The following is a 16,044-nucleotide window of genomic DNA, read 5'->3' on the forward strand; positions in this document are numbered from 1 at the left end:
CACAGTGGCCTCCATCATTCTTCAATGGAAAGAAGTTTGGAACCGCCAAGACTCTTCCTAGAGCTGGCTGCCCGGCCAAACTGAGCAATCGGGGGAGAAGGGCCTTGGTCAGGGAGTAAAACAGTATGTAAACATTATTAAAGTGACCAGTGTTACATGTCTATGTACATAGGGCAGCAGCCTCTAAGGTGCAGGGTTGAGTAACCGGGTGGTAGCCGCCTAGTGATAGTGACTACATTCAGGGCAGGGTACTGGGTGGAGGCCGGCTAGTGATGGCTATTTAACAGTCTGATGGCCTTGAGATAGAAGCTTTTTTTCAGTCTCTCGGTCCCAGCTTTGATCCACCTGTACTGACCTCACCTTCTGGACGATAGCTGGGTGAACAGGCCATGGCTCGGGTGGTTGATGTACTTGATGATCTTTTTGGCCTTCCTGTGACATCGGGTGTTGTAGGTGATTGTCTGGAGTCCCTGACACACATGTCTCGTATCTAAGCCGTTGAATTGCGACTCCACTTTGTCTCTGTACTGACTTTTGTATTCACTTTGTCTCTGTACTGACTTTTGTATTCAACCATATTCCCAGTCCACCTTGCTTTTGTATTCGACCATATTCCCAGTCACCTTGCCGTGGTTAAATGCAGTGGTTCGCGCTTTCAGTTTTGCGCGAATGCTGCCGTCTTTCCACGGTTTTTGGTTTGGGTAGGTTTTAATAGTCACAGTGGGAACAACATCCCCTATACACTTCCTGATGAACTCAGTCACTGTGTCAGTGTATACATCAATGTTACTCTGAGGCAACCCGGAACATATCCCAGTCGGCGTGATCAGAAAAAACAATCGTGAAGCATGGATTCCAATTGGTCAGACCAGCTTTGAATAGACCTTAGCACGGGTACTTCCTGTTTGAGTTTTTCCTACAGGAAGGGAGGAGCTGAATGGAGTCGTGATCCAATTTGCCAACGGGAGGGCGGGTGAGGGCCTTGTAGCCATCCCGGAAGGGATAGTAACAATGGTCAAGAGTTTTTGAAGCGTGAGTACTACAGGCAATGTGTTGATAGAACTTCGGTAACGTTTTCCTCATATTTGCTTTGCTAAAGTTCCCAGCTACAATAAATGCGGCCTCAGGATGTGGTTATCATTTTGCACAAAGTCCAGTGTCGTTCCTTGAGGGCCGTCGTGGTATCGGCTTGAGGGGGAATATACACGGCTGTGACGATAACCGAAGATAATTCTCTTGGGAGGTAATACGGTCGGCATTTGAATGTGTATTCTAGGTTGGGTGAACAAAAGGACTTGAGTTCCTGTACTTTACCACAATCACACCATGAGTAGTTAATCATGAAACATACACCTCCGCCTTTCTTCTTCCCGGAGAGTTCTTTATTCCTGTCTGCGCGATGTACTGAAAACCCAGCTGGCTGTATGGACGGGCCAGTATATCCGGAGAGAGCCATGATTCCGTGAAACATTATGTTAAAGTCCTGATGTCTCTCTGGAAGGAGATCCTCACCCTGTGCTCGTCTACTTTATTGTCCAGGGACTGAACATTAGTGAGTAATATACTCGGAAGTGGTGGACCCTGAGTCGGACCGGCGGAGAAAAGATATTCGGAGCGGACTTCTAGCCTCTGGGATAAGTTCAATTGCCTTGGGGGGTACGAACAAAGGATCCAATTCGGGAAAGTCGTATTTCTGGTCGGAATGCTTGTGCGTTACCGCCGCTCTGATATCCAAAAGTTATTTCCGGCTGTATGTAATAACAAAAAAAATACATTCTTACAATAATGTAAGAAATAACAAAATACTGCAGTTGCTTATGAGCAAGAAACAGAGCTGCCATGTCTATCGGCTGAACTTTTGTTGCTCCTAGACGTTTCCACTTAACACAATAACAGCACTTACAGTTGACCGGGGCAGCTCTAGCAGGGCAGAAATTTGACGAACTGGAAAAGGTAGCATCCTATGACGGTGCCACGTTGAAAGTCACTGAGTTCTTCAGTACGAGCCATTCTACTGCCATTGTTTGTTTATGGAGATTGCATGGCTGTGTGCTCGATCGTATACACCTGTCAATGGGTGTGGCTGAAATAACCAAATCCACTAATTTGATGGGGTGTCCACATACTTTTTCCATGCAGTGTATATATGACAATTTTATCAATATTATAATTGTGTGATATGACAGCATTTTGAAAAAAAACGCTCTCCCCAGCGCCCCAAGTCGAATGGTTTTGACCGCTAAAGTTTTGCCTCACTACACACTCCACTGCTTTGATAGGTGTAACATTTAATTTGCTCCATGGCTCAGGCAGCCAAGTGGATACAACTTTGCAGCGGTTTCTGATCAATAAATAATGCCATGCTGGTGGGTGGTAACATTCAAATAAAACCCAGCCCTGAAACGGAACGTAGGCTGACATTTTTTTCATGTCATATCATAGGAAAAGACACCGCATTCACACACATTTGCACGAAGTAGGCAGTTCGGATTTGTCACTTCAAGCCCAAATATATCATACTTTGATTAAAACTATGATTTATTGACTTAAAATAGTTGTGCAACATCATGGGTAAGCTCTGGCCTTCGTCTTTCAGCTCGAAAAAGTGGATTTCTACTGGTGTGGGCATTTAAATCAAAATGCGTAAAAAAGGAAAAGATTTCCTAAGTCTGAATTGGGCCCTATGGGAATAGGATATACAAGCAATATGATAGTGTCCTGTCCATACATAAGGGCCTGCCTAACAGGGTGCTCCATACAGATTGGTGTAGAAGAGAAGAGCGCTGCAACATCTGCAGCAATTTATACATATGACTAAATAAGGCACAAATCCCTCATTTGCATAATTTGCTTTCTGAGCATAAAATATTAGACCTATATTTTGTGCTAAATCAAATCCCAGAAATTACTCTATTAGAATGTAATCATGATTGTTTAAACAAATAATTTGATATGAAATTAGGGGTAGGCTTACATAATAGCCAACACATCAACATCTGTATGCTTATGATTGCCATTCGTGCTTTATCTATTTCCAATTCATGCAGATTCTGCAGTCTCTTTTTTGTTATAAGAAAAGCAGGGCATTTCGGAATATCCTACTCAAGCGCAATCCCCTTTCACTTGTATGATTCATTCCGTCTAGGAGCAGCACAGTACAATGAGAGCGGTGACCGAATGCCCCCATTACCACTCCCGTCCACATTGTACACACACACTAATACTTCACCCGGACATGATATAATTTGATACAAATCATTATATCATTCTGCCAGGTTAGGTTGGCCTACTTTGCAGTCAAAATTCATTGGGAAGACAGGGACTTCAATTAGGCCTATGGCACATCAAGGGAACTGTAGCCTACTGTTCAAACTGATATCATTTGGACATTTTGCAAAGAAAATCTTTCCAGTTTCTTTAGAGTTATTGCATTTTCTCCCCGGTCCCTAAATGTGTTTGCTCCGAGAAAGAAGCAGAGATGACAGAACTTTACCAATGTCAACTAGATAGAATGAATGCTTCAATTATGACATTCTGGTGAGCAAGGGTTTATTTTTATTCTTATAAGGCAACATAAGACAGAAGAGAAGCGGCATGTATCTAATTATAGACAAGTTGACTAACAAGCCTACCAAAATGTCGGAAATAACCAGAAATATCTAAATCAGGCAAAACAAATCCTGCACCCCCTGTAAAAAAAAAATGTCAGCCGTCTCTGACTGTAGCCTATATCGCATTTTCTTTATTAGCGTGTTAGGGCCTCCGATTTTCACTTTATCACAAATAGTCAGGTGGTTGCAGATGGATTATTAGCAATTGCGGGCGGGTTTCATCACCAACTGTTTCATCACCAATTGGTAGATTTAAAAATACTCTGATCTTGTAGATTATTTAGGGTTAGGAAAGTATTTATAAAAACGCACAAAAGAAACTAAACGGTGGTTTGATTTATTTAGAAAATTGACATTCAGTTCTTTAACCCATGGTAATGTTGGAAGATTAAGGTACATGGAATTATAATAGGGAGCATAGTATACAATAGTAGGCTATACCCTTGTCTATTGCCTGCACTAACCATGGAACTGTGCGATGGCTAGGGCTGATACAATGACCGTATTACCACCACACCGGCGGTCACGAGTCATGATGGCAGTCAAATTCCATGTGACCGTTTAGTCACGGTAATTAGGCTTCTCCAAGCTCTGATGCTGCTGATGGTCATTAGTAGCCTACCAAACTTGCTAACTGCCTGGTACTCAGCACTCTATTGTCCCTCTAATCACTGACATAAATGCAAATGTTATAAAAAAAAATCTAATCAAACATTCTACACTACCGGTCAAAAGTTTTAGAACACCTACTCATTCAAGATAAATCTTTATTTTTACTATTTTCTACATTATAGAATAATAGTGAAGACATCAAAACTATGAAATAACATATATGGAATCATGTAGTAACCAAAAAAGTGTTAAATAAATCAAAATATATTTTATCTTTGAGATTCTTCAAATAGCCACCCTTTGCCTTGATGACAGCTTTGCACACTCTTGGCATTCTCTCAACCAGCTTCACCTGGAATGCTTTTCCAACAGTCTTGAAGGAGTTCCCACATATGCTGAGCACTTGTTGGCTGCTTTTCCTTCACTCTGCAGTCCGACTCATCCCAAACCATCTCAATTTGGTTGAGGTTGGGGGATTGTGGAGGCCAGGTCATCTGATACAGCACTCCATCACTCTCCTTCTTGGTAAAATAGCCCTTACATAGCCTGGAGGTGTGTTGGGTCATTGTACTGTTGAAAAACAAATGATAGTCATTGCAGCTAAAGGTGGCACAACCAGTTATTGAGTGTAAGGGGGCAATTACTTTTTCACACAGGGGAATTGTGTGTTGCATAACTTGGTTTATGAAATAAATATGTAATTGTTGTGTTATTTGTTCACTAATGTTCCCTTTATCTAATAGTAGGTTTTGGTTGAAGATCTGATAACATTCAGTACCACAAATATGCAAAAGTAGAGAAAATTAGAAAGGGGGCAAATTGTTTTTCATAGCACTGTATGTATATGTATATATGTGTGTATATATATATGGGTATATATATATGTGTGTATATGTATGTATGTCTATATATATGTGTGTATGTACAGTGAGGGGAAAAAAGTATTTGATTCCCTGCTGATTTTGTAAAAACAAAAAATGCAGAAAAATACGTGTCAAAAATGTTATAAATTGATTTGCATTTTAATGAGGGAAATAAGTATTTGACCCCCTCTCAATCAGAAAGATTTCTGACTCCCAGGTGTCTTTTATACAGGTAATGAGCTGAGATTAGGAGCACACTCTTAAAGGGAATGCTCCTAATCTCAGCTTGTTACCTGTATAAAAGACACCGGTCCACAGAAGCAATCAATCAATCAATCAGATTCCAAACTCTCCACCATGGCCAAGACCAAAGAGCTCTCCAAGGATGTCAGGGACAAGATTGTAGACCTACACAAGGCTGGAATGGGCTACAAGACCATCGCCAAGCAGCTTGGTGAGAAGGTCACAACAGTTGGTGCGATTATTCGCAAATGGAAGAAACACAAAAGAACTGTCAATCTCCCTCGGCCTGGGGCTCCATGCAAGATCTCACCTCGTGGAGTTGCAATGATCATGAGAATGGTGAGGAATCAGCCCAGAACTACACGGGAGGATCTTGTCAATGATCTCAAGGCAGCTGGAACCATAGTCACCAAGAAAACAATTGGTAACACACTACGCCGTGAAGGACTGAAATCCTGCAGTGCCCGCAAGGTCCCCCTGCTCAAGAAAGCACATATACACGTGGGTCTGAAGTTTGCCGATGAACATCTGAATGATTCAGAGGAGAACTGGGTGAAAGTGTTGTGGTCAGATGAGACCAAAATTGAGCTCTTTGGCATCAACTCAACTCGCCGTGTTTGGAGGAGGAGGAATGCTGCCTATGACCCCAAGAACACCATCCCCACCGTCAAACATGGAGGTGGAAACATTAGGCTTTGGGGGTGTTTTTCTGCTAAGGGGACAGGACAACTTCACCGCATCAAAGGGACGATGAACGGGGCCATGAACCGTCAAATCTTGGGTGAGAACCTCCTTCCCTCAGCCAGGGCATTGAAAATGGGTCGTGGATGGGTATTCCAGCATGACAATGACCCAAAACACACGGCCAAGGCAACAAAGGAGTGGCTCAAGAAGAAGCACATTAAGGTCCTGGAGTGGCCTAGCCAGTCTCCAGACCTTAATCCCATAGAAAATCTGTGGAGGGAGCTGAAGGTTCGAGTTGCCAAACATCAGCCTCAAAACCTTAATGACTTGGAGAAGATCTGCAAAGAGGAGTGGGACAAAATCCCTCCTGAGATGTGTGCAAACCTGGTGGCCAACTACAAGAAACGTCCGACCTCTGTGAATGCCAACAAGGGTTTTGCCACCAAGTACTAAGTAATGTTTTGCAGAGGGGTCAAATACTTATTTCTCTCATTAAAATGCAAATCAATTTATAACATTTTTGACATGCGTTTTTCTGGATTTCATTGTTGTTATTCTGTCTCTCACTGTTCAAATAAACCTACCATTAAAATTATAGACTGATCATGTCTTTGTCAGTGGGCAAACGTACAAAATCAGCAGGGGATCAAAAACTTTTTCCCCTCACTGTATATATGTATATACATATATGTGTATATATATATATGTGTGTGTGTGTGTGTAATTTAGCAAACATTTCTAAAAATCTGTTTTCGGTTTGTCATTGTGGGGTATTGTGTGTAGATTGCTGAGGCAAAAAATGTATTTAATCCATTTTAGAATAAGGCTTTAATGTAACAATGTGGAAAAAGGGAAGGGGTCTGAATGCTTTCCGAATGCACTGTATATCTAGATAACGGGTTCAGAATATGGATCAATGAAGAAAGATGTAAATAATTGGTAGGTTAAAACAAATATTGTAAATTATTTAGGGTTAGGAAAGTATTTATAAATCATACATAAACAGGGTTGGAGAGCCTTTATATAGCACAAAATATATTGGTGAATCAAAAATAATGATTTGATTCATCCTGAAAGTTGCCATATTCAATTGTTCAATCCATGAAATATTGGAAGGCGAGAAGTGTACAATTGGGGTTGAAAAAAAGTCAGTCGTCGTGAACCGTGTGCTAGGCTCCATGTTAAAACTGCTATGTATGGTCTGTGTTCCATAATGATTCAATTAGGCTACATGTCCCAAATTATTGCACAACTTGTAATACGTTAACCTAAGATGATCCACAATTGCTAGCGACTCTCAGGAACAACCACACAGACGTGACAGAGGAAAGAAAGGTATACTAACGATGTAATGGAATGATGCAAAGTGTAAGATACAAATTGATGGAAACTAACAGTCACTGCACTAAAGTGACATTCATTATGTATGTGGATATTATTGACTGTGGCTACTGATAGTGGAAAATATTTAATGTGATTAGAAATTGTAAAAAAAAAAAAAATCGGCATATAATAAAAAAATTATAGACCGCATAAATCAACTCTGTAGGTTCGGCTCTACGGTCAGTGCTCACTGGTTTCTATAGGTTACAGCCTCGGCCTGGGTCTCCAAATTTAAGCCCCGCAAATTATGAAGCCATAGGCTTACAATTCTGAATAATGACACAGCAATTTTTTTATTACATTTTTTAGTCATTTAGCAGATGCTCTTATCCAGAGTGAGTGCATACTTTTTTTGATTTTAATATATTGTTTTTCATACTTCACTGTGGAAAAGAGGCAGAAATACCTGTCATGTTGACATACCTTTCAGTTTGCTGAAATATGACTGGTTTCACATTTGTCTCCAGAGATCAAAAGGTAAAATAGATATAAAGTAATTGTCATTTATATTTACAATCCTCTTATCCAAACGGATTACTCATTTACCTAGCTCTTATTAATAGCTCTTACCAATTTATAAGTTACAGTGCATGGAGATTGGTGTTATTTCTATGTTCTCTTTCAGTAGACTTGGTTGGACATCTCACTATGGGACACGCCTTCTTTTGCAGGTTATTGGTTGGAGCCTTATTGAATCACGCCTAACAGGCCAATCAGAGCTCTGTTAGTGTACACCTCACTTGTCTATATAACACCCTGCAATGCTCTGGTTTCCTCATTCTTCACCTCTACACAAGTCTCTTTGGTTACTAGACCATTAAGCAGCTTTCTTCAGAAAACTAGCTCTCGACTTAACTGTTCCTTTCGGTGTGCGTTACCACCCCACCACTGATGGTTGAGAGGCTTCTTTTCTATTTTCAGGAATTCTGCTACCAAAAATAGCACGTGCAGTTGACTGGGGCAGCTTTAGCAGGGCAGATATTTGACGAACTGACTTGTTGGAATGGTGGCATCCTATGACGGTGCCACGTTGAAAGTCACTGAGCTCTTCAGTGAGGCCATTCTAGTGCCAATGTTTGTCTATGGAGATTGCATGGCTGTGTGCTCAATTTTATACACCTGTCAGCAACGGGTGTGTGGCTGAAATAGCCGAATCTACTAATTTGAAGGGTTGTCCACATACCTTTGTATATGTAGTCTATGTAACCCCGGTTCTCTGAAGGAGATGAGGTAGACATCTCACCAGATTGCCCCTCTTGCACAACTCGTGTAGGAGGTAGTTCTTAGAATGAGGAATCCAGAGCATTGCAGGTTGTTATATAGACACACGAAGCTCACCCACAAAGCTCTGATAGGCGTGATTGAATAAGGCTTCAACCAATGATCCACAAAAGAGGGCGTGTCCAATAGTGAGATGTCTCCTTCGGAGAACCGGGGTTACATACCGTAACCCAAAGTTTTTGCACTTTGAACCGACAGGTTGCTCGACCTTATTCATCGTTTCTGTGCGCGTGAAGGTGGTGGAATTATGAGGGAATTAAGTTGAGGTCTGAATACGGCGTATCTGTAGACACCTCCATTTCTTTGATCACCACCCAAAACTCGTACCTTGTTGCCACTGACTTTTCCTCATGCGTAAATTCAAGGTCAACACGCTAGAGAGAAAGGTGCATAAAAAGGGAATAAAGTTAAATTTACGCCCGCATGTGACTCGGGTCTGAAATCCCTCCATAATGCATATCTTTGGACCCCATTGTTCTGAATACCTTTTTGCAACTAACCGGAACCACACTTTACCCCCTCTTCATCCTTCTATCTCTCCATCACTCCTCTTCTTCATTTCTTTCATTCTCTCCATAGGGAGGTGAAGGAGGCTGCCATGACTGAGCCTGAGCGGGCTCCTGAAGGCAGTGAGGAGGTAAGGCCACGGAGGAACACTGGGACTTCCTCACTGTACCATGGCTCTCTAAAGAGGGGTGTGCTCCAGGCTTGGACTGTCACTGGCCAACCTGTGAGGAGACCTCCCTCCAGTTGTCAGCCATCAAACCTAACCATTTTAGTGAGAAATTAGGTGTTTGTTTTTTGGTCATAGTTTTAGGTTGTGCTATTGGGCGCATCCATGCTCCATCTTCTCCAGTTAATGATGTCTCTCGTTTCCCTTTTGCTTTATACCCCATCCCATTGTAGACAATTAAGTGCTTTTAGGTCCTGAAAAATGCTTAGTGATAAGACATAAGAAGCACATTTCAAACATTTCTAGATGAAAACTAACAATCTGTTTTTTGTAATATTTACTTACTGGTTTGGTGACCCTGACCCTTTTTTAAAGAGATTTGATGAGCTAGTAAAACATTTTTTTTAGATGTGTTTTTGAACCTTTGCTGATGCTGTCTCAGACAGAAGCAGCAGGGGAGATGCTCTTACTGTGGCTGATGTTTAAAACCCCATTGATTGCTTTGTTATAAAGGTGCTCATGCCTCTTCCATTGCCCCTAATGGTACCTGCATACTACTTCTGCCACTACTACTGCTGCACCTGTTCCAATGTCCCCAAGAGCCCTGGGTATCCCACAGATAGGCCCCTGATTCTGCACTGCAGTGGAACAGCTGTGGCAACAAAGGCCATGGCACTTGATTGGACTAATGGGCTGAGGGTTTAGGATGACTGATCTCGTCTGTCTGTCACCAACGCCTGGCTCAACTGGCTCATACACCACCTGTATGGCCACATACAACCTTCACAGTGGGTCTGAGTGGAGATGAGGAGGCTGACACTCAATAAGACTGTTTCAAATCCTTCAATGACAAGCCTGTGGATGGCTTCGGATGGGGTTGCTGCAGTACGTATCTCTTCTCACCACCTACAGATGAATATGCTGCTCGATGGACTTGCATGGACCGTTTAACTGGTCAATATTTTTTCTTTTTCTGGACTAAACCGTTTCTCTGAGAAAGGACAGTTTGGATGTTCTGAGTCATGAGGACAGCTTGGGTCTTCTCTTCGTGGCTGTTTTTCAAAGACATGATCTTGGACATTTTATAACTTTCTCAATGGCAGCATTTCTTTGGACTCACTACCAAACATGTCTGACTGTTAGCTGGAAAAGGTACTTGCCAATTGGGTCCCTTTTTTCTGCTACTACCTGGCACTCAACAGATGGTCTTCTGATGCCCCTGTGAAAGAGGGTGTCTGCTGAACTATGACCCTGCTAGTTTTTGGAGTGACTCTTGTTCAACATTGACTATCCCATCTCCATTAAACCTCAGCCGGGCAGTATCCCAACAGAAAAGCATGACAAAGATCTGAAAGACTGATGCTTGAGCGCTAAGGACTTGACCCCAAAACGTTTCCAAAAGCCACTCAAGTCCTACCCCCACTGATCTACAGAGCCCATCCTGCCAACCAGCTGTCAGATTTCCACCCAAACTTCACAACCACCTTTGATTGGACCCTTGTTGCCTAGATACAGTACATGCAGTCGAGATTGGGCCATATCCAACCCAGTAAGGATCAGGTGTCAGTGGTACCAGGGAATAAGTAGTCATTTTCTCAATGTTATTTTCTACAAAGAAATACACAATATTTAGAAAATGTATAGTTTTAGTCAATTCCCTTCTCTTAGCCTAAAATGGGGGAATTGACTCCGACATAGTTGTCAAATGAATTAATTTACATATTTATGGCTACTGCCGTTTTGAATGAAACTTGTTGTAAACCACCCAATATTATAGTCTTGCTTTATGGCCCAGTAATCCTGGCAGCCACTTAGTTTACCAGCTACACCATTCAGATGTGCTGCTATGAAAGTTAAATGAAATGTGAGCCATTTAATTCTAAGGAATTTAAACTGCAGTATTGCCATCAGGCTACTATCTGTCTTTCTGTATGTGTGATAGAGACTGCGGCTCCATCCCCGAACACCTTTCTACACCAAACATAAACTGACATTTGGGGCCCCAGTCATTAATATTACTACATATCTTAAAGCCATGCACACAGTTTTGAGACCAAGCAAAGATGTTATCCTCTGTCTGCTCACTACAGTGTGCTATTGACAGCCATATATTGAGATTCAATATGACTGGTGCTATTCATTGTTTGACTATCATATGTTGAGATGGAAAGTGACCTAGACTGGAGTAGCAGTCTCTCTCACCTAGTTTCTCTTCCCTTGTTCACCCACACATTCTCTCTTGTCCTGTCTTCCCTTCAATCTGTCCATGCACCTCTCCATCTCTGCCTCTCACCTTTCCCCTGTACTTTGGGGTGTGTTTATTTATTTTTGTTTCAGAGTCTGACACCAAAGACATTCGCAGCCCGTAGGATCTCCCTTAGCAGTGAGTATACCTCCCTCTACCCGCTCATTCCTGTTTTGGTTCATTGTTTTCTTCAGCCCAGTAGGTAGACTTGGTTTATAGTTTGAGTTTGCCCGTGTGAGTGAGAGACAATTATAGATGAGGTGCTTGCATTTGTGCGTTCGCGTTTGGCCATGGTGCAATCCCCCTTTGTCTTCCAGGTAGCAAGGCCTCTCCAGGTGTTGTCAGTGCCGAGGGCGAGGCAGAGTCTGGGGCCGGGCCCGGGAGGAAGAGGAGGTGGGGTTCCAGCACTGCAGTCACAGCCAAGAAACCATCCATCAGCCTCACCACAGACTCTCTGAAGGTACAGCAGCGTCATCACTACACTGCTAAATATACTGTTGTACATATTACAAACCATCTAAACACAGCATCATAATGAATACTAACAAACCTTTTACTATCTGTTCAGTCTTGAAGCTTCTCTCCTTCTCCCATCTGTAATATATTGATTGTGCGGCCCAGTCTCTGATCCCAGACATCAGGCTGAGTCCAGGCCAGGAGGCTGTAGTGGATCTGCACCCAGAGGAAACTCACCTCTCTGGGGGAGAGGAGGACAGGGAGCGGGGCGAGCAAGACTTCAAGATCAGACGCACAGTCACACAGGTCAGGGTTCTACTTCACTTGTTCTGTGGACTGTACATTTATCTTGATTCAAGAAGTAGTAATGTATTACGGGAAATTGGTTCTGCGGCGGTCATTCATAAAGGTGCATTCAGTAAGATTTACTATAACGGCTGACCCAAAGGTGTATTACATTGTGAATGTCTTATTAAAACATCTGTGTGTGCCGCCTCGTCACTTCCAATGTACTGTGTGTAGGTGGTCCTGTCCGAGACCCAGGAGAATGGACCGAAGGAGTCAAAGAGGAGTGAACACAAGGATGAGGACAGAGAGGATGGAGGGGAGGTTAAAGGCGACAGAGAGAAGATGGACAACTTATTCCAGAGAGACTCCATGGAGACACAATCCCCCTCTCCTCCCATCCATGACATGGAGATGAACACAGGTGATAGATTGATCCAAAATTAAAGATCAACTTAATGATCTTATCAGATTGATCAAAACCTCTAACCCTGGGCTAGATTGTAGCCTTTGATATGTTGTGAGTTATCAGGTTGATGTATCTCTCTGGTCTCATCTGTTCAGTGAGCCCCAGTGACACCCTGATCCGTCGCTCCATCAGTCAGCAGAAGTCTGGCGTGTCCATCACCATAGACGATCCTGTCCGCACAGCCAAGCAGCCTTCTCCTCCACGAGGCAAAGTGTCCAACATCGTCCACTTGTCCAACCTGGTTCGGCCGTTCACCCTGGGTCAGCTAAAGGAGCTGCTCAGCAGGACTGGCACCATGCTGGAGGACGGCTTCTGGATTGACAAGATCAAATCTCACTGCTACGTCACGGTACGTCTCTGTCTGCTGGCCGTTATCCTGAATACAGGTCTGCGTCTCAACTGACATCCTATTCCCCGGATAGTGCACTACTTTTGACCAGCCATAGGAGGCTCAAAGCTGGTCGAGGCTGGTGCACTTGACTATAGGGTGTCATTTTAGATGCAGCCCGGAACTCCTCCTACATCTTCCTATTCTCTGTGTCTTATCTAAGGCAAGCCTCAATGTTCCTAATGGATACCCGGTTTTGCTCCCTTTTCTTTCAGTACTCCATTGCAGAGGAGGCAGTGGCCACTCGTGCAGCACTACATGGGGTGAAATGGCCTCAGAGCAACCCAAAGTTCCTCAGTGTGGACTTCAGTCAGCAAGAGGAGGTGAGACTAACTTTGCCCTTGTAGTTCTGCCCTACCTGATGATGTATATAATTCCCCAGTTCTCTAATATTTGAGTGATTATGATCTTCCTTATGTTAACCTTCCTCCTCGTGTGTGTGAGTGTAGCTTGACTTCCACAGAGGCTTGCCTCCCCCTGAGAGGGCTGGAGAGGAGGAGCGGGGGGCTGCGTCGATGCCTGGCCGAGGTCGGGGGGTGGCCCTGCCCCCTCTCCTGCCAGAGAGTGACCAGTGGGCGGAGCGAGAGCGTGAGATGGAGCGCAGGGAGAGGACCCGGGCGGAGAGGGAGTGGGACAGGGACAAGGTTCGGGACTTTGGCCCAGGAAAACCTGGAGAGGAGGCGGGCCCCAGACGATCGCGCTCCAGAGAGAGGAAGCGCAAGGAGATGGGCAAGAGCAAAGAGAGGAAGATGGACAAGAAAGGTGAAGAGTGGGGATGGAGAGATGGTGGTTTAGAGCTGTGCCCTGTTGGGTCAACTGTATGTTTACTCTTTCTGTTTGTATTGTTTCTTCAGAGAAAGCTCCAGAGGAACCCCCTGCCAAACTGCTGGATGACCTGTTCAATAAAACCAAAGCAGCCCCTTGTATATACTGGCTCCCTCTCACAGAAGAGCAGGTCAGTTATATACACACACAACTCAACTATCTGAACAAGATTTCTTATTGATGATATGGGGTCCACATATCCTTCCTTACATTTGTTGAACGTGTTGATTTAAATTGTTTACAGTCCACTCTTAACATTCTCCCTTGTTCTGTCTCTTTCTGGCCAGTTTACACAGAGGGAAGCAGCCCGACAAGAGAGGATGAAGGAGCGAGAGAAGAGGAGGAAGGCGCAGCAAGAGGAGGAAGAGAAGAAAAGGGAGGAAGAGCGCAAAGAAAGGATAAAAGCAGGGAGTAGCGCATCTGGCGAAAGAGGCGAGGGGGACAGGGACAGAGAGCGAGACAGGGAGAGGGGCAGAGACAGGGACCGAGACAGAGAGGGTGACAAACGCAGAGAAGGCAGCCACCGCAGACCAGGGGGCAGCAGTGCAGGGGTGGGCAGACGCTCCCGCAGCCGCAGTGATCCTCCACCTCGTGACAGACGACGCTAGAGGGAATTGGTGTGGCTGGAACTGTCTAAAAATAACCCCCCATTCCCCATCACTATATGTACTTTGTTAGAACTAAGACCCTACAGAGGACCAATACACACACACACACACACACACACACACACACATAGGGACCATGGTTTGAGGAGTGTTTCCCCAGACTGCAGTCTGTCTTGCTCCTGTCTGAAAGTTTAGATTTTATTTGTGTTAATTTTGCCTAAGTGTATTCTTATTCGTTTTTTTTAATATTCTTGGCAGATTGGCAGTAAGGCAAACAACCCTTTTCCCCTAATTTCTCCCCCATGCATATCTGAAGCATAAGTGCTCTATGTGGAGGTCTATGCATACACACACATCAGTTTTTGTCCTTCCCCTGTGTTGTGTATTCCACAACTGGTTTCTGTGGGGTGCTTCGTCATGGCTGCATGCTGTCCAAGTCTGCCGTCCTCCGCCTTGATTCCTGGGGAGGACTGACGGTGTTGCGCAGAGTTCTGTCTTTGTTTAGTTTGATGGATGAGAGACTATATTCTCTGCAAGAGATTAGAAATGACACAGGCCTCACTGATCTGTCTCTTAATATTCTATACGCTTCTTTCTGTCCATCCTTTGCCTTCTCTCCCCCCCCCAACCCCTCCTCTGGTCAACGCAGGCAGGAAAAGGGGTGCGTATTAAAACGCCACACAAACGGTTTTAATATTGTTTTTTAATCATTATTAAAGTTTACTTTGTTATTGTTTTCTTTTCTTTTTTTTGATTACTCCTGTAAGTGGTGAATGTACAAATAAATAAAAAATACGTTTGAAAAAGCTTTTGCACTTGTTTTCTGCAAGATAACTTATATCAGTAGGAGATGCACTTATTTTAGATGATCATTGTAACGAAACAAAAACTGAGTTAAATGAAATTACACACATTACATGTTCCAGGTAACTTAGCCATTTCTTAGTCATTATTACTATGCCGCAGGAAAAAAAAAAGATGCAGTAATATTGGAGATCCACAAGGTGTCAGTGATGCACAATAGGGCTTCATAATTGTACACATTTGTTGGAAGGGCTCTGCAGTGAAGTAGATGAAGAAAGGCTGATGAAGGTGAGTAATGAATAGTAATGAAAGGTTTTCTGACGTAAATGTGCCTTTTACTTTATTACTGAACGCAAAAAGCTCTAGATGAGAAATGTCATGGTGAGTCAATTGAGAGGCTGCAATGGAAACTTATGTTAATCTCTCCCTCTGAATGTTTTAAAAACATAACCTCTTACTCACCCAATTTCCTCTCTCACCCTTCCTCTTTTTCTATAGTGCATCGTGAGGTGCTCTCTCTTCCTCTGGCCAATCCCTGCACCTTCTCTCAGGCCTTGACGTTCTTCCTACTGAGCTCAGCAGAGCTCCTCTATAATTAAAGCACTCTGGTCGCT

At 43.5% G+C, this 16,044-nt stretch overlaps 1 protein-coding gene across 1 annotated transcript in view; it reads left to right on the forward strand.

The window, feature by feature from the left end:
• Nucleotides 1-15,435, forward strand: part of acin1a (apoptotic chromatin condensation inducer 1a) — a 28,950-nt gene extending 13,515 nt beyond the window's left edge. Inside the window, exons 8-17 of the mRNA XM_084183331.1 lie at nt 9,257-9,314; nt 11,688-11,733; nt 11,913-12,055; nt 12,217-12,357; nt 12,574-12,760; nt 12,901-13,154; nt 13,409-13,516; nt 13,643-13,955; nt 14,048-14,148; nt 14,306-15,435. Of these exons, the coding sequence (XP_084039457.1) occupies nt 9,257-9,314; nt 11,688-11,733; nt 11,913-12,055; nt 12,217-12,357; nt 12,574-12,760; nt 12,901-13,154; nt 13,409-13,516; nt 13,643-13,955; nt 14,048-14,148; nt 14,306-14,626 (1,672 nt within the window). The 3' untranslated portion in view covers nt 14,627-15,435. The remainder of the gene's footprint in view (nt 1-9,256; nt 9,315-11,687; nt 11,734-11,912; nt 12,056-12,216; nt 12,358-12,573; nt 12,761-12,900; nt 13,155-13,408; nt 13,517-13,642; nt 13,956-14,047; nt 14,149-14,305) is intronic.
• The last annotated feature ends 609 nt before the right edge of the window (nt 15,436-16,044 follow it).

The sequence above is a fragment of the Coregonus lavaretus genome (genome assembly GCF_964263955.1).
Source record: "Coregonus lavaretus genome assembly, chromosome: 19".
Classification (NCBI taxonomy): domain Eukaryota; kingdom Metazoa; phylum Chordata; class Actinopteri; order Salmoniformes; family Salmonidae; genus Coregonus; species Coregonus lavaretus.